General features: G+C 34.4%; 4 protein-coding genes across 4 annotated transcripts; 3 read left to right on the forward strand and 1 right to left on the reverse strand.

Annotated features, from left to right (window-relative positions):
* The first annotated feature begins 179 nt into the window (after positions 1 to 179).
* On the forward strand, positions 180 to 4,744 carry LOC145627115 (polygalacturonase-like). The gene is made up of 5 exons (XM_081679512.1): positions 180 to 203; positions 1,947 to 2,420; positions 3,227 to 3,516; positions 3,999 to 4,227; positions 4,362 to 4,744. The coding sequence occupies exons 1-5, from the start codon at positions 180 to 182 to the stop codon at positions 4,620 to 4,622; spliced, it is 1,278 nt and encodes a 425-aa protein (XP_081535638.1). The 3' UTR covers positions 4,623 to 4,744.
* Positions 4,745 to 6,187: 1,443 nt separating this feature from the next.
* On the forward strand, positions 6,188 to 10,075 carry LOC145626329 (2-alkenal reductase (NADP(+)-dependent)-like). The gene is made up of 5 exons (XM_081678756.1): positions 6,188 to 6,626; positions 7,790 to 7,967; positions 8,189 to 8,355; positions 8,441 to 8,523; positions 9,481 to 10,075. Exons 1-5 carry the CDS (start codon positions 6,408 to 6,410, stop codon positions 9,857 to 9,859), a joined length of 1,026 nt encoding a protein of 341 aa, XP_081534882.1. The 5' UTR covers positions 6,188 to 6,407; the 3' UTR covers positions 9,860 to 10,075.
* A 2,007-nt stretch (positions 10,076 to 12,082) lies between these two features.
* Positions 12,083 to 14,934, forward strand: LOC145628540 (probably inactive leucine-rich repeat receptor-like protein kinase At5g48380). Its single transcript, XM_081680864.1, has 2 exons — positions 12,083 to 13,495; positions 13,705 to 14,934. The coding sequence occupies exons 1-2, from the start codon at positions 12,656 to 12,658 to the stop codon at positions 14,707 to 14,709; spliced, it is 1,845 nt and encodes a 614-aa protein (XP_081536990.1). The 5' UTR covers positions 12,083 to 12,655; the 3' UTR covers positions 14,710 to 14,934.
* A 3,686-nt stretch (positions 14,935 to 18,620) lies between these two features.
* LOC145628542 (acetolactate synthase small subunit 2, chloroplastic-like) lies at positions 18,621 to 26,137 on the reverse strand. The gene is made up of 12 exons (XM_081680865.1): positions 25,692 to 26,137; positions 24,145 to 24,358; positions 23,123 to 23,206; positions 22,396 to 22,464; positions 22,064 to 22,147; positions 21,709 to 21,858; positions 21,389 to 21,475; positions 21,001 to 21,105; positions 20,787 to 20,909; positions 20,081 to 20,233; positions 19,676 to 19,741; positions 18,621 to 18,963 (listed from the first exon to the last, which is right to left on the reverse strand). The coding sequence occupies exons 1-12, from the start codon at positions 25,904 to 25,906 to the stop codon at positions 18,874 to 18,876; spliced, it is 1,440 nt and encodes a 479-aa protein (XP_081536991.1). The 5' UTR covers positions 25,907 to 26,137; the 3' UTR covers positions 18,621 to 18,873.
* Positions 26,138 to 26,163: the final 26 nt, after the last annotated feature.

Genomic DNA, 26,163 nt, shown 5'->3' on the forward strand with positions numbered 1-26,163 from the left:
TTGTTCTCATTGGCTGAGCCGAGCCGAGCTGAGCTGAACTGAATATTTTATAAGAGAAGGAAATTAGGAACTGAGCTGAGCTGAACTGAACTGAACTGAATTTCAACGTATGAGAACAGGCCCTTAATATATCAGTAAGAGCGTATACGGTTAATTAGTTGTTGTAATAGCCGGTAGCTATGGCAGTAGATTGGTTGCTGCATGTAGTACGGAATATTATTTAGAAGTAATAAGTATATGTTTAGCTAGTTGTTTTTGTAGCAATAATGACTTGTTCAGTTGTAATGCATATATATTCAACTAACCCAGCTTTAATTAACTGCCTTTTAATTAACTTGAATAACATTTATTCATATTATGTACTAGAATGCATTTAATCATATAGTACAACATTGATCCTATTACAGCTTTCACAGTCCTTAATCCAGAAATTAATCCATGTACAAATGAAGCAATTCACAATTAATTGATTAATATTATGTTTTCGCCGTTTCGCGGCTAGAAATTAAAACAAATCAATCAAAGTTGAAAATGAGGTTTATTTTTTTATGCTTTGAGTAGAAAACTGAAAGTGCAAATAGTTCATATGAAGTCATATATATCTGCCTTCATTTTTTGCGTTGCTTTGAAAAATGAAAGTCTAAAGTCTTTTTTGCCTTTTATTCTGGTGTGCTGAATCTTTTACTTAATCTTCATTCATATATCCTGGAGTACCAGACTAGCAATATGTACGGTATTTCTATACAAATTTATTGCTTTGCTTCAACCTGTGGTTTTCTATAACAAGAATAATAAGCTAATTGAGAGGCATAGTCAACACTCGCTAATTTATGATTATGTAGATTTTCATATTATTGTAAGTCGATCTCATATCATATACTACCCTATAAAAAGAGGGGGGGGGGGTGTTTTTGTACAAATGTAAAAGGATGAATTAACGATCATGCTCTTGTGTCTGATCCCAAGGCTTACCTGACTATGTAGCGCGCGCTGTCATCTTTGATAGGTTGTTAACTAATAGTAATGGAAAAAATCGGATAAGATGTCTAGGTCAAAAGTTTGATCTTATAATAAACTTATTGGCCTTTGTCTGGAGACAATATATGTGGCGGTGCACTTTCACTTATTAAGTCAATCAATTTTCCATTTTTTGTTACATCGGCTCTTCCTCTAGCGCCGTTTATTTTATTACACACTTGAGATTTGTATTCTACATAGTACTTTTTTTTTTTAATTGAAAAAACATTCATACATCGATATAATAGCTAGAGGACATGCTTACAAATATAACCTTAAAATCAGGTGACATGATAGCTTAACTTCATCCAATTCCCATTTTTTGTCCATAACATCTTTCACTTTCACTAAGGTCAATCTTCTAGAAACATAAAAACTTTCATTTATTTACATGCAATCAATATATTCAGCTTAATAAGTACGTACTATATAATTATACTACTTGACATGTATTCAAGTTTCAGATTACAAACATACTTACTTTTCTTCAATGCTTTTACCACCATATTCATAGTGCACGTTTAACTTCCGTACAAAGCCGTATATTTGACTCAATCCCATCTATTAGCCTTTGTTTGGCGTTGTTTTCTTGTTGATTACCACTCCCATATATTCATAGTGTACGTTTACCTTCTGTTCAATGCCGGCCTTAATCGCCGGGATTAGTGACTAATTACCAACTTATACTCAAACTTTCATAAAACTATATATATACACAAGGTGCCTTCAATATCTTCTTCAAATACCACAAAACAAACATTTTTCTAGCTCATTTCCTTAGAAGACAAACCATATCTCCTTGTCTCGTAATTAATAGGCCATACATATATACCTATTATATCGACAGGTCAAGTAGCTAGGTCTCGAAAAATTATGTTCAAGACCCTAAAATCTAACAGGGTTTCTAGTCGGATTAAATTTTGTCCTAGCCAATAAAATGGCCAAATTCAACAAATACATATCGACTAGATGTTTTTTTTTGTACGATTTTTATTAACCTACCATCTTCGATATCAGCTGAAACAAAGGCCTACGATGTGCTAGAATTTGGTGCTAAACCAAATGGTTTAACTGACACGAGCAAGGCCTTCCTTAGTGCATGGGAGGCCGCTTGTAAAACGAATGGTTCGGCTTCGATTACTGTCCCTAAGGGGAGGTACTTGCTCCATCCTATCGAATTTCGAGGTAGTGATTGTAACAACAATGATATAACCTTCTACATCGATGGAACCATAGTGGCGCCTCTTGACTATCATGTGCTCGGTCGTGTGGATCGTTGGGTGTGGTTCGATAGGGTTAGTGGTGTAACCATTGATGGTCATGGTTTCTTTGATGCCAAAGGTACCTCCTTGTGGAATTGCAAGAAGGGCAAAAATGGTAATAAGTGTCCTCGAGGTTCAACGGTATGTATGCTTAGACTTCCTACGTTCTTTTTTAATTGTAGCATGCAACATTAATATTACTATCGCATATTCTCATTTGACTGTTTTTTGTATTTGTATTGATATATACTAATTAAATATAATATTTTTAAAATGTAAAATTTTCATATGAAATAATCAAATACGTGATTTTAAGTTTTTAACCTCAAACGAACACTCGATCTTATTGGGTAAAAGAGCGAGATATTAATGAGAGTTGAGAACAGTTAAATGATTTGAGCATATATATATAATCAACTTTTTTTTGGTGTTAGATGATTTAAATAGCTTATTAGAGTACACTAAGTTAATTTGAAAAAGTAGCTCAACCCAACTCTAGTTTGTGTAAGAGCAGTTATTGAAGCAATTCTTGCAATAAAGATTCTTTATGTTACATTTGGTAAAATAGATGATTTAAATAATTAGTCAAAACATCCGTACAACCAGCTAGTTAAAACAGTTACAATTCAACTATAGGGTAAGTGGGTAACTATTAGCTAATTACCGAACATATCTAATTAAAATGTAAAGTCAAAGGTAGATGTACGAATAATCAAAATTGAAAGGTCAAATTTTCATAGTATTCAAAGTAGTTCTAATCATTTTGTCATTAGCGTAATTAGTGCGCGGTTATCAAATTAAATGATGCATGTATTTATTACTATGGAAATATGGAATTGCATAAAAGTGGGATCATACCAGATTGTCAAAATAAAGTTCTTAACATTAATTAAATTTAATCAAACATTAGTCAACTTCTAATTATTTTATTTCTATTGTGGTTGTAGACTTTAACCTTTACCAGCTCCAACAACATAGTGATCAAAGGAATTACTTCACTAAATAGCCAATTGTACCATATTGTGATCAATGTGTGTAAGGACGTTTTAATTGAAGCTGTCAAAATTAGAGCAGCCGGAAATAGCCCTAACACCGATGGCATCCACGTCCAAGAATCTTCCGGTGTTAACATCATGAACACCAAGGTTAAAACAGGAGATGATTGTGTCTCCATCGGACCTGGAACTAAAAACTTGTGGATTGAACGAATCGCGTGTGGCCCTAGTCATGGTATTAGGTAAGGAACAACTCGTCCTTATTACGTACCCTTTATCTTACAATAATTAAAAAAGTTTACTATTCGAATAAGTAAAATTTTGTCTATATCGACTTTATATCGAGCTACAAATAATTTAACATAAGTAGAGAGAATTAACTGGTCAAGCATGCATGTAACAAGAAATTTAGGTTTGTTATTGTATTAACAAAAAAATAAAGTGTAAAAATCAAATCATTGTTCAACATTTTAGTGTAGTACAGATGTAAAATGTGTTTTTAAGTCTAAGTAATAAAAGTTTGACTTTGATTTTCTTTGGTACTACGTAGTACATACTGCAATAAATAGTGGATTTTACGATACTGAAACTTGTCATGGAGATTGCTGATATACGAAATATGAATTATACAGTTTTTTTTTTTTTTTTTAAAAAAAAAAAATTAAAAAAAAAAAAAATTGTTATCATTATTATTATAATTTTCTAAAATCTAATATCTATGCAGCATTGGAAGCTTAGCAAAAAGTATGGATGAAGAAGGGGTACAAAATGTAACGGTGAAAACAGCGGTAATCTCTTACTCCTTAACCGGAGTGAGAATTAAGTCGTGGGGAAGGCCTAGCAATGGCTTTGTCCAAGGGGTTGTTTTTCAAGATGTTCTCATGCGATATGTTTGGAATCCTATTATCATCGAACAAAATTATTGTCCTCATAATAAAAATTGTCCCGGTCAGGTACGTATATATATATATGTACTATTGTACATTTGTACTCAGGGTAACAACTTATGTGACGTAACTAATTAGAGGTCATATAAACATAACATTCTATACTTTTCTAACTCGATTCTTCTAACATGACCTAACAGGAATCGGGTGTACAAATAAGTGATGTGAAGTATGAAAATATACGAGGAACTTCATTAACTGAAGTTGCAGTAAAATTTGATTGTAGTGCTACCAATCCATGCACTGGAATTCAACTCCAAAATATCGACATCAAGTACTACGATGAAAATAAAACTCAATCGTACTGCAAAAATGCAGTTGGAGAGATCTCAGGCTTGGTTCAACCCCAAAGTTGTTTAAACTTAGATAAAGAATTCCACGTCATTCGCGTGTCTGAATGATTTTTTTTTTTTTTGAAGATTTGTGTGTATATATAGTGTGTATAAAAAAAATGTACAAGCGTGTAATGTTTACGATACTATTTTATCTTACATATATGTCAATATAATCTGTGTTTTTTCAATTACTTTAATCTAATTTTTACCTATCTAAAAAAAAGAAATCCGAATTCTGATTATGGTTGTGGGTCAGGTATTGACTAAAAAACTGATCTATTTGACAGCATTGGGCCGGCTGGCTCAAGACCGGTATAGCCTAAAAATGAAGGTACATAGTTGGAATACATTAGCAACTAATCTTAAGATTGCCTTAATACCATCTAGGAAATTTTTTCCAAAATAAATAAATAAAGATCTAGGAAAATTTGTAGATATATCATTAAAGAAATAATTAAGAACTAATTTGTAGATTAGGGTGATTATCAAGTACTCATTAATGTACTAGTTTCAACCTTGAGATGTGGCAGCTAAACAATGAGCCCTCAAAAAAAAAAAAAAATTAAGTAAACAATGAGGATTAAGAATGTAGTGCATTTTAATACTCTTATCTTCTGAACTAAACTTGGCTGCTTTTTGTTTATGAAGTAGAGATTATAACCGTTAAAAAAAGAAAAAAAAAAAAAAAAAAAAAAAAAATAGAGATTATAAAGTGAAGCTGGTTGTGACAACTAGTGAAGCAAACGCATTATAATTGACACATACGATGAGACGAAGTACTCCGTATTTAAATATATATAAGTATTAAGTAGTCAATACAGAATTTGTAAAATCAATATTGACAATATATACCTTCAATTATTAAGACCTCATATGTTTATGTTTTTTCTTTTACTTCAACTGACATAAAAAACCTACCGGCAAAATTAGGTGGGTTCATTACCATTCCCACCCACGGTCCCAAACTCCTAGCCCTAATATTAATCGTTAATATTGTGCATAAGGAAGCACATATAAACACAACACCTAGTTATTTCAACTAAACCAATTAGGCTAACTGCAAAACATCAATATATTGTGTAAGAATTTAATTTTATAAAGAATCAAGGGGGTGGTCGTGGCCTACCCTAGCCCCCCCTATTCCACCCCTGGGGTTACTTAAGTTTTCGGGGTTACTTGATTTTCTCAATCAGAGGATACTTGAGTTTTCCTGGGTTACTTGAGTTTCTCGGTCTAACGTTATTCGAGTTTCCGGGGTTACTTGAGTTTTTCGGTTAGGGGTTACTCTAGTTTCTCGGTCAGGAGTTACTCGAGTCACAGTTTTTTGTATGCGGCCTGACCGAGAAACTCGAGTAACCCTTGACCGAGAAACTCGAATAACCCCTGACTAAGTAACTCTTAACCGAGTGAATCCCTGTCCGAACACCTCAAGCAACACCTGGCCAAATAACTCAAGTAACCTCTAACTCAAAAACTCAAGTAACCCATAACAAAAAAACTCGAGTAACCTCTGCCGCATCGCTTGGTGTGGCCTGTTGCACCAAAAAGTTACGGCTTGGAAAATTTAGTATGGGGTAGTTATTATAAATATATTTCCGAATTAAATGAAAAGGACATATGTTGCAATTGAAATAAGGGTGGGATAATGGTCAATTAATGCAACCATGATGATTCGAAATCTCCAACCCCTGCAATTCATCAGTGAATCAAAGCCCTGCGTTAGCAAAATTTCTCTTACCAACCACCAAACCCAGGCAACAATTTCCTCACTTAAAATAACCAAAATAAAAACTTGAAATTTCCCAAAAATCAAATCTTTTGATCAAAAATAAAAAATGGAGTTAAAAGAAGATGTGGAAAAACAAGCAAATAATACTGAAAGGGTACATTGATAGAGCTCCATTGGAATCAGACATGGAATTAAATGTGGGAAATAAAATTAAGCTCAAAATTTCAAAAGGGTCTAATTCAATTCTTATTAAGAACCTTTATTTGTCCTGTGATCCTTATATGAGAGGTCGAATGCGTGAAAATTACGGTTCTTACATTCCACCTTTTGTTCCTGGCAAGGTATATCATTTAAAGCTTTCATTTTACTGAATTTCCCAGTAATTATTTCTTATTTTAATCATTTTTTTTGGATTTTCTGTATTGTTTAAATGTTTATGCTCAATTTCTTTTGATATTTGATAATAAATTTAGTTGAGCAGTAGATTTATGATTTATGAATAAAAGGGAAAATTGATGTGCTATTGAGTATTGAATATTCTTTAAGAAGTAAGTTGTTTTGTTGTTGAGCATATGTTGCTAAAGGGTGACCCCAAAACCTGAGATGGAATACGTACATTATTTGTCTTTTGTGACTCTGTCTACACCATAAAAGATTTGAAGTGTAATGCTGTCAAATTTTAAACCTTTGACCTTAAGTTAACTACGCGATTGTAGTGCTTCCAATTCAAATTGGTAATTGCCAAAATTTTATATGAGATTGTGTGAGATTGGTGAATCTAATATGTTTTTTAGGGATGACTTTAAACATTTACAAGTTAATTTGGGATCATCTCACCCAAGATTGACCATTGCTATTTGTGGTGCATCAACTGATGCACCCTTGCACAGCTACATTAGATGATGACAAATTGACAAAACTGTTAGTATTGGGATTGTCACATTTAGTACTTCATCATTTTTGTGAAACAGTGTACATTATATAGCGAAAATTTCCTTGTTATTTGCCTTGTAGAAATGTGAGGAGTGTAATACTAGCCAAGGCAACTACTCAATGTTTTAATTAGTACTGCTAATAGAATGCTTGAGTGAATTTTTTGTTTTGTTACATGTTTGAAGGGAGCTGGCCGTTTTATCAGATTATCGGTCTCTTGGAGTACTCCATAATAGTAAAAGGCCTATAGTGGCTAGATCAGGTCCTAAGTTTCTGTTCTTCATTGTCTTTGTTATACTGCCATTTGAGCCTTTTAGACTTCTAAGGGTTAAAATGCTGACATATTGGTGTTTTTTTCTTCCTTGAGAAGTGGAGGCAATAGGCAGAGCATGATTCTTCTCGCCTTAATGTGCATGTTTTTGAGAAAATGATATGATATTTCTGCCTAGACCATCTTCTTTCTTACTCCCTCGGGGGAAAGGAGGGGATGGAGCCCTGAAGCATATTTTAATTTTACCAGACACCAATTTCGTGCACAACTCTAACCATGTTAGCATGTATCGCTGTCTAGCCTATTGAAGGATTTGGAGTCTCCAGAGTCATAGATTCAGATGATCCAAGTTTCCATCCAGGAGATATTGTTTCAGGAATGACTGGCTGGGAGGAATACAGCTTAATCGAGGATACAAAGAAACTGAGGAAGATTCAGCAAGATGACATCCCTCTTTCTTATCATATCGGTCTTCTAGGTATGAAACATACCTTGTTTTCCTTTTTTGATGCCTGTTTTTTCAGAGCAACTTATTGCTAGAGGAGTTGCAACGTAAGTCCTAGAGCCAATTAGCCCTCTGTGACTATGCAACTTGGTAGCTCCATATTATCAGTTACTTCTCAGAAATGATTTAGAGGCTTGTTATAATGTTTTCTTCTGAAGCCAAAGTGTTCTTGCTTGATTGATCTGTTTATGCAGGTATGCCAGGATTTACTGCTTATGCAGGCTTTTATGAAGTCTGTTTGCCAAAAGAGGGGGACCGTGTTTTCGTCTCTGCAGCTTCTGGAGCTGTTGGGCAGATCGTTGGTCAACTTGCTAAATTACATGGTTGCTATGTTGTTGGCAGCGCAGGCACAAAAGAAAAGGTAATGTTCTTTTTATGACGGTTCTGCATATTGTAGTTCTTGCATGCATGTTCTGTAGATTGATTCTTTGTTCCCTGCTTGGTAGATTGATTTACTGAAAACTAAACTTGGATTTGATGACGCTTTCAACTACAAAGAAGAACAAGACCTTGATGCAACTCTTAAAAGGCAAGTAGAAAACTAGTTCTTTTGCTTTGTTACTTTTCTGCATGGCCTATAATTTCCACTTACATTTGGCATTTGACAAGACGATCTAAGCTATTTAGAAATATCAATCTTGATGTGTTATTGCTGAAATGGTGGAGATAAGCTGTATTATTTGAATTGTGTGTGTGTGTGTGTGTGTGTGTGTGTGTGTGTGTGTGTGTGTTTGTGTTAACATAGTCTTTACTAATGGGGTTGTAACTATTAAAGACTACCTTTATCAATGCTGCTGATGAGTACAATGCAAAGAATGCCCACCTTCAGTTCCTTGTTTGCTATAATACCGAAATCAGGGGATGCCAAACTTATCTATCACAGATTTATTTCGCTAGCATCATGGGCTAGGAGCATCTGGAATTATTTGTAGGATATTTTAAAAGCTTGAAAGCAATTGGTAGTCTTTTCACAATTCAGCTACCAAAAAGAAAAAAGGTGAAAAGAACTCGACCAACAAGTAAAAACATCACTGTCAACATCCTTAATGTTTGCTACTCTTTTGCTGGATGTAACAGATTGTGTAGTTTTTGTTTGGTAATGTCATGGAATAAGTTCAGTCCTCCCGACCATGCTTTTTGCATATGCTCATTATGTCAGTACATGTTATAGCATATATTCTTAATGTTCGACGCTAACTTAGGATGATTATAAGCCCCCTTTGATCCTATAAATTGTTTAAGCATTGGGTCGTAGGACATCTGAAACTTAGAAATCTGGCTGGCTTTGTAGCTTTTGATGCATTTACTTCATTTTCTACATGATTTAGACATGCCAGTCCCTAGTATGTTCTCACACATATTAATGTCAGTAAAAAGAAGTTGAATTTCTTTGATATAAATGTAAAATACTTTATCAGATGATACTGCAAACGTCCTATAATATGATCCTAATATGATGTCATATCTATCTGCCAATTCTAAACAGATATTTTCCTGAAGGAATAGACATATACTTTGAGAATGTCGGTGGGGCCATGCTCGATGCTGTGCTCCTCAACATGAGAGTTCATGGTAGAATAGCTGTTTGTGGGATGGTTTCTCAGCATAGCTATCGTGGCGAGGAAGGGATCCACAACCTATTTACACTCATCAGCAGACGGATCAGAATGCAAGGATTCATTCAGAGCGATTACTTGCATATATTTCCTAAATTTGTTGAGCATGTAGGGGCTTACTATAAGCAAGGGAAGATTGTATACATCGAAGACATGAGTGAAGGATTAGAAAGCGCTCCTGCTGCTCTTGCAGGGCTTTTTACTGGTAAAAATGTGGGCAAGCAGGTTGTCTGTGTGTCCCGTAATTGATACAATTACCACAAATTGATCCTCGAGGCTCCTTATGTTGTTTGATTTGAGGTAAATCATTGCTCATAATGGCACATTACCTGTTGCAGATGTTAAAGAATTTCAAATTTGTCCATTACTAGTAATCCCAATCAGGGAATGATAGATCTTGCACATGAATGTATATTTTCTATACGTTTATGGCATATACTGATATATCATTAGTTTGGTTGATTAGATTACGCGTGATATTAACATTGGAGTATTAGTCTATTAGAAGGCTTTTGGGTGTGTAGAAAGTCTGGTTTCCAATGCCTTTTAGACGATTTTGTATTCTAAACTTATCATGGTATCGGAGCAGGTTAGATCACGATTAAACACAGGCTTTATTAATTCTAACATCAAAGTATTGTGGATGGCTTAAGCCAACTTTCCTTGTTGCAAATCCTGCCGGTGGCTTTCCCCCTTCTAAACTTATCATAGGTTCAGAAAAATGGGTTTTGACCGTCATACCTGACTATTGTTGGGTTTTGACCAAGAACATACTTTTCTCAAAAATTAGTAAAAAACAAAGAAGAAAAAGTCCATGCACAATTCCTTAAGAACCATGCCCTCTTCTTCACCCAAAAAAAAAAAAAAAAAAAAAAAAAAAAAAAAAAAAAAATCAGAAATTAGTTGGGTCTAAATGTCTAATTAGTTATTGTAATTTGGCTTTTTATATTCCACATAACAGAAAGTTTTACAAATCATGGACAAAATATTTTGTAACTTCCAAAACACATTTTCTGATTTTCATTTGCACTTAAAAATGTTACCATAAAGTAATAATTCAATGTTGAATATGTATAGCATCTAGAATTGAGAAACACTTGTGTGAAATGAGACCGTCTCACACCAATTTATTGTGTAATGTTAGGAAAATATAAAACATCATTTCATCTTTTTCCTAAAAAATATTATAAATGTGTGATAACTATTCTGAAAAGAATTTTTGTTTGTATTATTGAGTAGCAAATATGTCCCAATATGTGAAGTTGTGGAGACAAATATCTTATGGAAAAAATATATACTTAACCTAGAGCAATTACATTGACAACGATCTTGGTTGATTTCGTACGCCAAGGAAGTCCTCTTCTATGTGGAAGTTTATAAAGGGAATTTCCCTCATTTGAGTGGTCATTTTTACTTGCCCCCCACCCCCCCCCCCCCCTTCTTTCCCCCTCCCTTTCATATTTTGGATCCACTCAAGATTGTTGGTAGGGGCCTAAACGGTAAACGGACAAAGCTAAAATGTTATACGATTGAAACTCGTTTGTTAAGTAGTAATGTAGTGGATAAACTAATACGTAGTATGATTTAAGTATTCGAGTTTTTTTATCTTAATAAAAGGACGGATCTCAAACATAATGTATTTGAATAGTAGAATTATAGATGTTTATGTAGAGAAGTCGATTACATAATTTGGACCTTGACCTTCTAATGGAATTTAATCTACATCATATGTAACAAATATTTTGGTTTTTCTTAAAAAATTTGGAAAGAAAAGAAAAAATAGTGAGAAAGAGTGTGAATTGATATTGTGAACAAGGAGAATGACTGGAGTGTAGGAGAGAAGTTGGACCATGGAAAAAAGTTAGACTAGCTCAAGTAAACGCAGTCAACTAAACACGTTATGGTGGGCCCACATTACTTGAAAATATTTGCTCATATACCGTATAAGACCCGTTCTATTTAGGCAATATAGCCCAAAGTAGAACTTGATAATAAATAAATTAATTAATTAATAATAATAATTTTTCCATAAAAATATATATATATACAATATCAGCAAATATAATAATATTCAAATCTAATCTTTAGGACCACATATATGGAGTTAGTGAAAAAAAAAAAAAAAAAAAATTGAATCAACCCGACCTAATATAAAGAGATGCAATATACGAGTAAAATTCAATTTGCATGAAATACAATAAGTCAATATTGTGGTATGATTTAAACTTGAAATAACCTAACCAACTAGACGTTTAGACTTGACCTAGAATAAACCGAGGATCTAAATTAACACGATAACACGTATAGTGAAAACTCGGGTAGTTTACGAAAACCTATTGACTTAAGTTTCCTTTCTTTTTCTGGAGTGTCATTGTTTATTTTATGTGGTAATTGGTCCCTCCAAAACCCCATTCCATTACCAAACTTATTTCTTCTTTGTTTCCTTCTCTTTACTGGTTTCACAAATTACAGTGTCACCCAATTGTTACTAGTCTTACTACTATAATAACCTTTGAATTGTCAAAGATAGACTTAAATTTCCTATGATTTTTCCTCCTTTTTGATGTCTTTAGAAAGTGACCCTCCAAGTCTTCTATCTTGACTTACTTCATATTTGGTGGTTGTTTTATTGAAATACTCTCTGATTAATTTCCTTCAAAACTTGGTTCTTCAATTTTACACCTCTTCTTTGAGCTTCAAAGCTGCAATCTTGAGTTCTGGGTATGTCTCAATTCTTGCTTATTTCCATTAATTTAGCTTGAATTGAATTGGGTTAGTTTATTTTTCCCAAAATTTCAAGTTATCATTATATTTCCATGATTAGGAAACTTTTTATTTTTCAAGAATTTTAGTGCCCATTTGAGATTTTATTTAATTTCTCTCAATGATGAGAAAATATTGGTTGTAATTCAGTGATATATATATAGATATGTAGCACTGCTATTTTGTTTTTGGGCAGTATAATTTTTGTTCATAAATTTACACTTTAGTTCAGATTACTATATTTGGGGTTTGCATTTTTATTTTTATGTTTGTTGTTGAATAATGGCCCACACTAGAAAGCATGCTGCTTCTGTAGTGTTTGGATTAAGGTGTTTACTGATATTGTTGAGTAGTCATGGAATTTATGGGACTGCAACTGATATTCTGTGTTTGAAAAGGATTTACAATTCATTCAAAGATCCTAATGGTTACTTAAATGTAACATGGAATTTCAACAATAAAACTGAGGGTGCAATTTGTAGATTCAATGGGATTGAATGTTGGCACCCTGATGAGAGTAGGGTGCTGAATATTAAGCTAGCAGATATGGGTTTAGAGGGCCAATTTCCTCTTGGAATTGAGAATTGTACAAGCTTGACTGGGTTGGATCTTTCGGGTAACAATTTGAATGGCTCGTTGCCTACGAATATATCGAAGTATATAGAGTTTGTGACAGAACTCGATCTCTCTAACAATGATTTCTCCGGTCCTATACCGGAGAATCTTGCAAATTGTTCTTACTTGAATGGTCTGCATCTTGATCACAACCAGTTTTCAGGCCAAATTCCTCTGGAATTTGGCACCCTTTCTCGGATTAACAGCTTTTCTGTTGCAAACAACAATCTGACTGGTCCAGTCCCTAAGTTCCAATTTAGTATTAGTAAGGATAGCTATGCCAATAATCCAGGACTTTGTGGGGAAGTTTTGAGTTCTTGCCCTTCTCAAAGCAAGATTCATCCTGGGGTTATTGCTGGGGGAGCAGCTGGAGGTCTAACTCTCATTATTATCTTGACGGGTATTGCGTTCTTCTACATTTCGAAGATGAAAATTATCAGGAGGAAGGTGCTAGATCCTGAAGGTAACAGATGGGCAAAGAGTATGAAGGGAACTAAAGCTGTCAAGGTAACATTTACAGCTTTTACTACTTTGTTTTAATTGCTTTATGTATTCTATGCTACTCCGACTTATGGTACTCATGTTGGATACTGTAATAATTTGTACATGTTAAAGTATCGGGGATCTAACAAGAGTAATTGAAGTGAAATGAAGAGTCGGAGTAACATAGTAATCTTTTTGCTTGTGCTAATGTAGAACATTTTCGTCATATGCAGGTTTCCATGTTTGAGAAGACAGTTTCAAAAATGAGTTTGGAAGACCTTATGAAAGCCACAAACAGCTTCAGCAATTATAACATGATTGGTTCTGGAAGAATGGGAGCAATGTACAAGGCAACGATGTCTGATGGTACAATCCTTACAGTCAAGAGACTGCAAGATTCACAGCGAACAGAGAAAGAATTCATGTCCGAGATGAATACTTTGGGCAGTGTGAAGCACCAAAACTTAGTCCCTCTCTTGGGGTACTGTGTGGCAAAGAAAGAGAGGTTCCTGGTCTACAAATACATGGCTAATGGAAACCTCTTTAACTGGCTTCATCCTTCAGACCCTGAGGAGGCTAAGAGCTTAGAGTGGCCTGTAAGGCTTAAAATTGCAATTGGGGCGGCTAAGGGGTTGGCTTGGATGCATCACAACTGCAACCCTAGAATCCTCCACAGAAATATAAGCTCCAAATGTATTCTGTTGGACGAGGAATTTGATCCCAGGCTGTCCGACTTTGGTCTTGCAAGACTCATGAACCCGATTGACACTCACTTGAGCACTTTCGTGAACGGAGAATTTGGTGATTTTGGGTACGTTGCCCCTGAGTATGCAAGAACACTAGTTGCAACTCCAAAGGGAGATGTTTTTAGTTTTGGGACTGTTCTTTTGGAGCTGATCACTGGTGAAAAGCCAACTAAAGTGTCAAATGCCCCAGAAACCTTCAAGGGTAGCTTGGTAGAGTGGATTGCACTACTGTCAGAGAATAATGATCTCCATTCTGCCATCGATAAGTCTCTCCTTGATAAGGGAGCTGATAACGAGCTTTCTCAGTTTCTCAAAGTCGCTTGCAATTGTGTTTCACCTACGCCAAAAGAAAGACCTACAATGTTTGAAGTGTACCAGCTACTGAGAGCCATTGGTGAAAATTACCATTTCACAGCTGAAGATGAAATTATGGTTGCGACAGAAACCTCAGATGCTGGTTTTCCTTCTGAGCTCATTGTTGCTCAAGAATGAGAAATGTGTAAAGAGGTGAAGTGTTTATGTTAAATATATAGGATCCATTATAGTAGGTCGGATATGTATTAGATCAACATGCTGCCTTATAGTAGATTAATTGCATATGATATTTATGCATTGCTAATGCGATGCCCATAATTGTTATCCTTTGAAATTTTATATGTACAAATTCAAGTTTACCTTCTTATGCTGATATATTAGCTCATCAAACATTATTGATTGTGTGCAGTCAAGGATGTTTGTGCAGTTCATCATTGAAAAACAGAAAAAGTAATGTGTTTTCGACTTTCCTTCTTGCGCTCTTTGTATTAATCAGTGACTTCACCAAATTCAGACCTTAACTAGTTGAGGCATAAGAATGCAACGAATACACAAAAGGGTTGACAACAGTTGCTGTGCATCAAATCCTGGATTGAGAGAGGTGAAGAATCAAAATAAAAGAGACAATTTTATTCCCAAACCCTCTTAACTCCTCGAATAATTGAACCGTCTAGCTATAAGGTTTTTCCATTGCATGAAACGCATGTACCAAAAACAATTTGTTATTACAAGGTAGGCAAATACTTGTTGATATAAAACCTACTTCTATAGTTCTAATGATACAAAACATAATCAAAGCAAAGATCGGAATTGCTTTTTGGCTGCCACTCCAATTTACTTGCATTTTATCTACCAAGTAATAAAAAAGAACAGAAGATAATTGGACAAGGTAATGTCAAAGTCTCAAAGACATAACCAGAGAGATTTTCACTCGTACAAGGGAAGAGAGAATCCTCGTACAAAAAACATCATAAATGGTACTGTAAGCCAACATGCAACAGCCATATATGTTTGTTACGGACCCAAAGTAGAGGTAGAGGGAAGGACTAAAGGCATGAAAGGATCTCAAACTAAAGTCTCAGATACCAAGTTACCAACCCCAAAGACTTCAGAATGCTAAATCATACAAATTTACACATCTAAACCTGATTAGTATATTGTACATGCAGTGAAATTGTAGAGCTATACATCTCTAACTCAGTGTAAAACCCCCACCCCCAAAAGATACAAAAATATAGAGACCTTGCTCTTTAGATGAGGGCTATTAGTGATCTGACGAGCAACAAACTTTGTTAATCCTGAAAACTATATTTGAGGAAGCTCAATTTAGATCTAACTTTATGTTAGCAGAGAATCAAAACATTCAGCTACGTTATGAGAGTTTGGTTTCCCTCTCCCAGATCACATGAAATGTAAGCTAGTAACACACCACCTACAAGACAAAACCACACTATACCATATTTCAGCAACAAGTCTTTAGCTTATGCATTACCAACCACATTCTATATCAGGGCAAGATACTGAACCAGTGGGAGCGGGTAAAATACAAAATTAATTATTCAAAAGGGTAAAAAAAATAAAAATAAATCAATCAATAAGGCTCCAATAATCTCTTTAGCGCAACCATTTTGTCTAGGTCACATATAATCTGGAAAGACAAATCTGAAATGTTAGAAAATTCCTCAATACTTTAAATTCCCAAATCCCTACCATTGTTGAGATCCTCACTAATCTCAATGTATGATTCAATTAACTTATACGAAACATAAATGACATCATAAGTTTTGACAAGCATGCAATAAATGTGTTTTAAAATAATAGTATTAATGTGCTTGTATGTTCCATGTACTCGAAAAAAAGGAACGGATTAGAGTTCGAGTAAATTAATGTTGTTTTAGAGATTCTAAATAAACTAGTGTGTCACCCGGGCGTGGTCTCCGGATATTATTTTGAGTAATTTCTTTTTTTTTTTAATAAAGTGATTGAATTATTACTAATTTTGAATGTAATGTTGAATATTGAAAAAAAATATAAAGAATAATATGTGTCTCTTTGTTTTTGAGTTTTGATGTAATTTTGTATTCTACATTTAAATACATTTATGTGGAAAAATAGAAATTAACATGAAACAAATTATGTTTAAATTATATATGTATTAACAAATTACGTAGAAATATACAATTGACCATTAGTTTTAGATTAGATGTGTTTTAAAATAATAGTATCAATGTACCGAGCAAGGATCAAACCTATATTGGTTATATACGATTTGTGATTACATAGAAGCACTGTTTTTCAAAAGTGGAATAAAAGAATTAAATTAGCAAAGCAAGAATTGCTCGACAATTTAGATAATGAGACAGATTTTAGAGATTCTTACTCATTATATATCATCACTGCTTTAAAGTGGATTGAAAACCATGGATTTTGCTTTGAAGAAATTTATTATAAGAATTGGTGAGTGCTCATCGAAAGTGAAAATGTGTTTGATTGAGAAGTACTCCCTCCGTTTTTAAATACTTGCTTCATTTCTATTTTTTGCACTATTCATTTATCATACTTTGACTAATGTTTGTGATTTATATATATAAAAACATATAGTCGTGTGGGTACTTGTTGGAATCATCTCAATGAATAGTTTATTAATTTTCAATTGTTGGAAGTTATACCTATTGATAATTAAAGATATTAGTGATCAAAGATTAGCATCGACATGTGTGTCCAAGAGAAATGGAGCAAGTATTTAAAAATGGAGGGAGTATTAATTAAATTGATGATTGGCAAGATAATTAATACGAATTATAAATGAATAAACGATTTTATGTAACGACGAGCTTTTTTTATTCCATTATTTGAAAAATAGAAGAGTACAAGTGTTTATAGGTAAATAGTACAAGGAGGTGTAGTACGTAGGAATGCTTATGTATGGTATGACTTCTTGTGTTGTGTTGTATTCAATGATTGAATGCCCATGACCTATATTTATAGGTGTAAAGATGGAGCTTGGAAGAAATGGCCGGAATATTCTAGAAATTCCTCCTCATTCTTGTATCCTAATGTTTTAGAAAATTAACGAACCGTGTATTATATTCTAGCTAATAGTTTCCAATGTTAATAATGCTTTAGAGCATTCAAGTAGGATATTATTCTAGAGATTCCGGAAGCCTTTAAAATATGCATAATACTCCACCAAAATAATAGACTTATAAAATTTGGGTCATATCCAACCGCTATCCATGTGACCAAGGCATAAAATCGAGGCCTTATCCAAAACCCAACAATATTAGGGTCGATGCAGACCATTGAACCAAGATGAAATGGCAAGTGGGTCAACTTTTGTTGTCGAAATTCCTCCTTCCCATGACCATGACTTGAACATTACTTGTGCTGATTCTTCAAATATGAACTATATGTTAGTATGTTGGAGGTGTACAATGAAAAAATAAGGGACCTATTATCTTGGTGGAGAACACCAGTAGAGGTAAGTGATTCTTAAAACAGAAAGTAGAATACTGCTTGATTACATAAATGTGCAGGGACCGTAGCTTGGTAATAGGCATGACTGATGCTTAAACATTCATAAACATTTCCCGTCAAAAAAAAAAAAAAAAAAAAAAAAAAAAAAACACTTTCACATGGGAATCTAGCCACAGATTGTCAGCACCAATTGACTTGTTACTGTTAATTAAAATTCTTCCTTACAATAATCGAAGCTAGGTTACAAATATCCTCATAAGGTGTTCATGCTTAATTTTGGAATTGTCACTTTTCTCCTTTGGCCTTTGGTGTGCAATGTTGTATATGTTTGTCTTCACGCTCTGAATGTTATATAATGGACTCCTGGAACTACATTAACAATGCAATGATGGTAGAAATATTGGAGTAGCCATTACTGTGGAAATAATTAATTTTGCCACGCTTGTAGCTTGCTGTGGATTACTGTGAAAGGGGAAAATTTAAGAGGGGTTGCCTAGATTTGTTTGATTACTTTTGTTATGTTGAAAAAATTTATGAGGGTTGAACCTTATTCTGCTAATATTGGTTAGGGAACCTTATTTTGCTGGGGATATTATGGCTTACCATCCAGCTATTTGGAATTTCCATTGCACAAAAATACATGTACCAAAAACCTCAAGGTATTACATGGTAGGCAAATACTTCTTGTTATTAAACCTACTTCTATAGTTCTAATGATACAAAGCATAATAAAAGCAAAGATTGGAATTGCTTCTTAGCTGCCACTCCAATTTGTTTGCATTTTATCTACCAAGTAATAAAAAAGAGCAAAAGATAATTGAACAAGGTAATGTCAAAGTCTCATGGACATAACCACAGAGATTTTCACTCGTACAAGGGAAGAGAGAATCCTCGTAAATATGTGGAATCCACCCCAGATTCTCTAGCCAATGCCACTCTTCCAGTACGTGCCACCTACAAGAAACATCATAAATGGTAATGTAAGCCAACATGCAACAACCATAGATGTTCGTTACGGACCCAAAGTAGAGGTAGAGGGAAAGACTAAAGGCATGAAAGGATCTCAAACTAAAGTCTCACATATCAAGTTACCAACCCCAAAGACTTCCAATTGCTAAATCATACAAATTTACACAGCTAAACATGATTAGTATATTGTACATGCAGTGAAATTGTAGCGCTATAGATCTTTGACACAGTGTCAAACCCCTATCCCAAAAGGCACTTGGTGTATAGATACAAAAGTATAGAGACCTTGCTCTTTAAATGATTTTGATTTCCATTCTCGACCAGCAACAAACTTTGTTAATTCTGAAAAGTATATTTTATGAAGCTTAATTTAGATTTGACTTTGTGTTGGCAGAGAATCAAAAGATTCAGCTGCGATATGAGAGTTTGATTTCCCTCTTCCAGATCACATGAAATGTAAGCTAGTAACACACTAACACACCACCTACAAGCAAAAACCACACCATACCATATTTCAGCAACAAGTCTTCAACTTAGGCATTAGTGCATTACCAACCTCATTCTGTCATGCACTAACTCACTGAAAAGTGAAAACTGCAAGCTCGTTTTGAGACCAATTTAACCAACTAAGGCAATATACTGAACCAGGGGGGTTTGCAAAATTAATAATTCAAAAATTGAAGAAAAAAATACAGACCTCGCAAATTCCATAAGGCTCCAATAATCTCTGTAACGCAACCATTTTGTCTAGATCACCCGTAAGCTGAAAAGACAAATCAGAAATGTTAGAAAGACTCTCAATACCCTAAACTCCCAAATCCCTACCATTGTTGATATCAGTGTAATTCTATTCTAAATTGCTTAGTTTATGACTTCAGGTTCCCTTTAAAATAGGCCATTTTCATAAACTATACTAATTCGCCTGCCCATAGTGTTTCCCTAATTCATTATCAGTAACGCACAAGTTACAAGTCACCAATCACAAAGTGGGAAAATAATATAGGAAGGAACTACTGTAAGTAGGAGGGGGTATAACTTCAAATCAAGAAGCACTGCTTTGTTGAGAGTAAGAAAGAGGGGGAAAAGGGAAAATCACATGTACCTGTAAGGTGATGGTATGATCAGAGACATCTACAGCTTTTGCACGGAATATATTGGCAATATCAAGGACATCTCTCCTGGCAGAAGTATTTACAGCTACTTTGATCAACATAAGCTCTCGCTCTGAAAATGGCTGGTGAGTAAGGTCCTGAATCTGTAGCAATAAACTTTCCATAGTCAGGTTGTCAAATCTTTCATGCTTCATGAATAAGATACTGGTATAGAAGCTGCTGAAAATCTAGTACTGAGATAAATCTTAAACCTTATGCATGACACTAGGTGAATGAAATCTAGCCACTGACTAAGAATGGAACCTTTACTTGAACAAAAAAGTAACTCCACTTGTTTCAAAAAAAAAAAAATAACTCCACAGTAAAGATGGGATATCATGCAAGATGTCCAGAGTATCTTTACCAAAATGATACCGAAAAAAAATATGTGATTAAATCGAGCATCAAGACACTATAAGGAAGAAATTCATAACTTCTGACTGTATTCATTGTACAGGGCTTTCTGGAAAACAAGGATCTCACAAATTGATACTCCGCACAAAAGCAAGGTTCAAATTACGTTTAACTACTGCGTTGCATTAATAGTACATAAATAACAAGAAAAAAATATACTAAAACTCTCACGGCTCATATATGTCTGCCTGAAACTAAACGTATTTGGGCAACAGTATATACATTCAGAATTCAGATACTCACCTCGTGAAGGTCTACTAACTTGCTAAGTTGCTGAACCAATTTTCCAATCGACTCCTCATTTCCAGGAATGACAGTTGTGATACGAGAAAGACCCTCCTTTTCAGCAGGGCCAACAGCAAGACTCTGAGGATAATTAGAAAAAAGGAGGGGACATGTGAATAACATAACACAAAAGAAAATATATATACATAATGTAGTCAGAATCCATACCAACCTGAATGTTATAACCCCTACGAGAAATTACTCCTGTTACAGTGTTGAGAACTCCAGGAGCATTATTTACTACCATGCACAGAGTATGTGACCGAAGTCCACTTGACTGACATGATGAAAGAAGCACATCAGAGCATTAGTAGAGCAGGTTGTACTACAATCAACCGGCAAACTTGTGCAGCTATAGAATGTGAACACTCAAATCACGCTTTCTTTCTTAAAACCAAACAAACACGAAAGTTCAGAAAGATGAACATCAGAAAAACCAAAGGCATTAACCTTAACCCTTCAAATGAGGCTCAGTTATTTTAAAGAGCTGTCCCTGAGACAAGTTTGTCATGTCAAACTAAAAACTTGAGTATCACATAATAATAGATATGAAGTCTTACATCACCGTCATAAAGAACACCCCAGTGAGCATCAAGTACTTGATTAACCATGGAGATATCATAAGGCTCCACAGGATAAACATCGCCCTTCAGAGAATAAAAAAGTTATATAAGTTCAAAGGTCTTATTTTAAGCACAACGTATCTATTTATAATTTTCAATTTATGAGTTACAACTAATACTGCAATAATCCATATAATCAATTTGTGCTTGCGAAATGATGGACATTGTAAGCATATGGCTTGACAATCAGTATATGTTTATAACCATAAGATATTACTTTAATAGGAGAAATGAGATTAGCACAGAAATCCACTTACACTGGATGATGATCCCAGATCACCATTGATACTTCTTTTTGTAGACTCAACAAGAGCATTAATAGCTTTCTCTTCAAGATCAGGATAAGAAGCAGCAGAGAATCTCCAAAAAGGAGCTGTCTGACCCATCCTTTCCCGCCTTAGTGCAATCTATCACATGAACAAAAATGAAAATAGCTAAGTAAACTTCTTTTCCATAAGTTCGGATGGAATACGATTGTAAACGTTAGTAGAGAAGTCGACATTTGGTTAGCTATTCCAAATTTTCCACTCCAATTTATGACTATGAACATTTATTCTTTGCAAATTTCTCTGATCTTCCACTGAAGATAGTACAAGTGTCTAAAAGACTAACCTTTCCTGTCCTTGCAATTTCTTTAATTCCAAACTTGCTAAAATTTCTCAGGACAGCAGCCATCTTACCAGGATCTCCAGTCACCTGCAATGCAACAAATAAAATTTCAATTAAATGGAGATTCTACAGTAAGCAGGAGAGAATGATCATTTCTGGAACAGTTTGGACAGAGAAACAACTTTTGGAGCTTAGGCGTCAAGACAATTTCATTATGGTAAGCTTCTTGTATCAAACATGGAAACAGCTCCCTAATAGAGTGCAACATTGATTAACCTACTTACAATCGTTCACAAGATGTAAAAAATAAAAAATTTAAAAAAAAAAAAACTAACCTCCACAGTCACCAAGTTTTCTGAGATATCCACAATTTTTGCCCTGAAGATGTCCACTAACCACTTTATCTGAAGACCGAAAACTTGAACATTTGAGTCAATAATCAGATAGTTCACCAAATACACATTTTGCTGACAAAAGCAAAAAAGCAACTATCCAAGCTTGTTCTTAATTAGCAGCATGTCACATATGATAACCAAAGGATACTATAACAAATTTCTAAAACCACCTTTTCCTAAAGATGGACATGTCAAGAAATATGATTAACAATTATAGAATTTTATCAATAATTTGTATTTTTTAACACCCATGATGTTATGAAGTAATAATTCCTAGACAAACTGATTTCAAGTTCAAGCAGAAAACTCTCAATATCAGCATGTACGAAATGATAATCAAGAATTTACTCTAATACCATATGGAGATTGACTTACTAAGACATGACTTGAGCAGGTCTTGAGTAAAAGGGTGTAAATACAAGGATGGGGTGACTTTTTGGTAGATATGAGGAAACTTTTAATATTCCTCTAAAATAAAGGTAACTCAATACAAAAAATTTGCATTAAGATGTATACTAAACTTTTTTGAAACATTTTTCTAACACCCTAGATGTAATTAATATCTCCCTTATATCTTCCTTTCTAGCTGACCATTAATAATGTGTAAAATAGAGATTAAAGTAATATATTGCCTCCATAAGGCACTCAATTTAACTCGTGAAACTACCTCGGCATGGGTATTTGCATCAGCATTAAGCTTTACAAGCATGAGTTCACGTTCCACTTGTGGTTCTCTCGATAGATCTTCAACCTGCAAGACAGTAACTAAGACAGTCAGTAGCACTCAAGGACTACAGCTATCCAAGGATGTTATCAAGGACATGTACCATAAACATCATATGATGCTCTGTTATAAAGTAATTTATGTAAAAATCCATACGGAACAATTAAATAAAAGGAAATTATATTAAGAAACACATATTTGAGCATAAGTAACGGCATACAAGTTACACAGAAGAAGGCACTGATTGCATCAGTATCATACTATCCTAAAATGTGCATCATGTGATGGACAATGCTAGCACTTTAAAACAACTGCAAACTTTACACAGTGTACCTAACGAACGGACATAAAGCCTAATTCATGCACAATGCGAGTTGAAGCACACTATCCGTCTTGCCAAACTTGTTAAATTGTGTAGAATGCTCCATGAAGATTGAGTGTTCAGCAGCTTCTCATATTCTGCATTTTTATAGGACGACAATTGCAATACTGTATTATGTCGACCATGCTTTCATTTACAAGCATCACTCTAAATTTATTTAGAAGATAAACATGTGAATGTTTCACTGCTTAATTTGCAATACCATGATAAGATGATAGGACCTGCAGTTGAGGATCTAGAGGTCATAATTCTCTCAAAGATGACAGAAAAAATGAGGTTTAGGCAAATTTAGATTTGTTTAGGTCGTATCAGCCGGTTGGTAATGTAAAACCTTAGTATATCATCTAATCCAGGGAAGCCATGAAAGTATTTAAACCAAACCCTATATCCACTAATTCATAAAATTACTAGCATATAAGTCACCTATCTGGCTTATTAAAAGAGGACAAGTGTTACAAAAGGATCATCAATGACCAACTAAAAGAAACACAAACCAGTCATATAAGTAACCAATGCGACTTTTTGAGACATATCTTATCAAGGCATCATCAGTGACTAACTAACAGAAATATAAACCAGTTACCTTTATGACACTAACAAGCTTATTAAGCTGTTCCATTACTTGGCGCAACACCTTCTCATTCCCACACACTACAATGGTAAAAAGAGCCTTATCTTTGTTCAAACCAACAGCCAGAGACTCAATGTTGTATCCTCTTCTAGAAATAACACCTGCAATTCTATTGATTATCCCACTTTCATCCCCAACAAAGACTGAAATTGTGTGGCGCATCACCCTAGATATGGAAAGAAATAATGAGATATTTAGATTTAATAAGATTTTCATTTCCAACTAAAAAAATTCAAATACCTCAGAGAGAATGACAGGAAACAATGAGAAAAATTTTTAGTGTTATCACTTATCACTACAAGAAAACTTCACAGAGTGAACACTCACATGTAATCAAGAAATACAGAGTATATTGTATTAGGCAAATTACGTTTCCAACCTGCCTGACGGCTGAAGTAATTCCCTCCACATCTCCCCTATCTTAGAACTAAAAAGGAGTGAAGGAGGGCTAACAAAGAAGAGAAACAGCATCAGGAATAAAGCTTCTAATAAGAGTCAGGATATTGATGACAGTAACTACTACCACATAATTACAGAAAATAGAAGTTCAATATTTGTCCAACGGCGTGAAGCCGTGAACGGACAATCCATTTGGCAAATAATCGACTTTCCTCAATCACCAATCTCTGGCATAAAAACTAAAATTTCAGATAACTGCTTGCTGAATCATATAATCCCTTTCCTTGGTGTGATGAGAGCATAATACTACTAGTCGTTGTTCACCACAATTTTTCCTTTCGAAAAACACTAAATGGAATATCATTACCCTCATAAACTGGTTTGAGGTACAAAAATAAATAGGCAAAAAGGCACATGACTTGAAGAAGCCAAAGGCCAGTCATAGATATCATCACATAACAATTACATGGCCATATTAGGACAAGAATATACTCTTCATAAACAAATACAAACGACCATCAAAATTAAATAAACACATCATTGAAGTCATTCCTTTACTAAAACGGCAAAACCTCTATTCACCTAGAAAAGATCATTTCCTTTTCCATAAGTGAGTAAACTAGCTGAAAAGGGAAGTCTGGCAAGGACATATATTCGACAATTTCGATCAGGCCATCATTGTACAATCAAGCAAGAGCACAAATTTTAGACATGTACTTCTCAATAAGAGAAACAACCAATCTTACTTCATCAAGAATCCAATATAAATATACCACTTATATCATAAACCAAAATTAGATTCTTTAGTTCTTATGTCATGCTTCAAAAAAAATTAAACAAGAATTTACAATAGCAACACCTTATTATAACATCAATCAAGCCAAAATACAATCAATTAATAACCAAAATCATCAACATATAATCAGAATAATTAATAACAAACTTATTTTAGACAAATATCTCTAAACAAACACCATTCAACAGGCAAAATTCCTTCTTTTTTTCAGTGTCCACTAATTAACTGTAAAAAGAATCAAACTCTATAAATTAAAATAAAATAAAGTAATTGGAAAACAAAAGAGACAGGATTTTGAATTTACTTGGGATGAACTGAAACAGGCACTGCATTGACTGTAGCATTAGCAGAAGCAGAAGCATTCGTTGCCTTCAACCTTAAATTCTTCGACATGGGTTTTACCAAAACCGTTGTCTGAGCTCCAAAATCGGGTTTTCTCAAAAACCCACATCCTAATTCGGGTCGGGTACTCAAAGTTCCAAGCTTTCCACCATTACCATTCAAAGACACAGCCGCCATTAGAGAGAAATTGAGGAAGATAACACTAGTCTCTCAAACAAGAAGTGAAAAAGTAGGGGAAAAAAATCGCCTTAACACCCAATTCTTAAAATCAACAAATTTAAATAAATAAGGGTCCTGAAATTTAATTTGCCATTAATTGTTCTTCTTAATTTCAATTATGTTTGATAAATTAATGTTGTATGAGTGTATTTTAGGAAAATCGTTTAGGTTGGCAGAACATTATAAGAGTGTGCGTACTGTGGTAAATGCGGCCA

The sequence above is a fragment of the Chenopodium album genome, chromosome 4, assembly GCF_948465745.1.
Source record: "Chenopodium album chromosome 4, dcCheAlbu1.1, whole genome shotgun sequence".
In the NCBI taxonomy this organism is placed as follows: domain Eukaryota; kingdom Viridiplantae; phylum Streptophyta; class Magnoliopsida; order Caryophyllales; family Amaranthaceae; genus Chenopodium; species Chenopodium album.

Bases quoted from the DNA above. Each gene is read 5' to 3' on its own strand.
- LOC145628540 (XM_081680864.1), top strand. From the start codon at position 12,656: ATGGCCCACACTAGAAAGCATGCTGCTTCTGTAGTGTTTGGATTAAGG. The intron at 13,496-13,704 runs GTAACATTTACA...CGTCATATGCAG, and splicing joins AGGGAACTAAAGCTGTCAAG to GTTTCCATGTTTGAGAAGAC.
- LOC145628542 (XM_081680865.1), bottom strand. From the start codon at position 25,906: ATGGCGGCTGTGTCTTTGAATGGTAATGGTGGAAAGCTTGGAACTTTG. The intron at 21,106-21,388 runs GTAAGACTTCAT...TCATCATGTCAG, and splicing joins GTGTTCTTTATGACGGTGAT to TCAAGTGGACTTCGGTCACA. The intron at 20,910-21,000 runs GTTGGTATGGAT...AATTATCCTCAG, and splicing joins GTAGGGGTTATAACATTCAG to AGTCTTGCTGTTGGCCCTGC.
- LOC145626329 (XM_081678756.1), top strand. From the start codon at position 6,408: ATGTGGAAAAACAAGCAAATAATACTGAAAGGGTACATTGATAGAGCT. The intron at 6,627-7,789 runs GTATATCATTTA...ATCGCTGTCTAG, and splicing joins CACCTTTTGTTCCTGGCAAG to CCTATTGAAGGATTTGGAGT. The intron at 8,356-8,440 runs GTAATGTTCTTT...CCTGCTTGGTAG, and splicing joins GCGCAGGCACAAAAGAAAAG to ATTGATTTACTGAAAACTAA.
- LOC145627115 (XM_081679512.1), top strand. From the start codon at position 180: ATGGCAGTAGATTGGTTGCTGCAT. The intron at 204-1,946 runs GTAGTACGGAAT...ATTTTGTCCTAG, and splicing joins CAGTAGATTGGTTGCTGCAT to CCAATAAAATGGCCAAATTC. The intron at 3,517-3,998 runs GTAAGGAACAAC...ATATCTATGCAG, and splicing joins GGCCCTAGTCATGGTATTAG to CATTGGAAGCTTAGCAAAAA.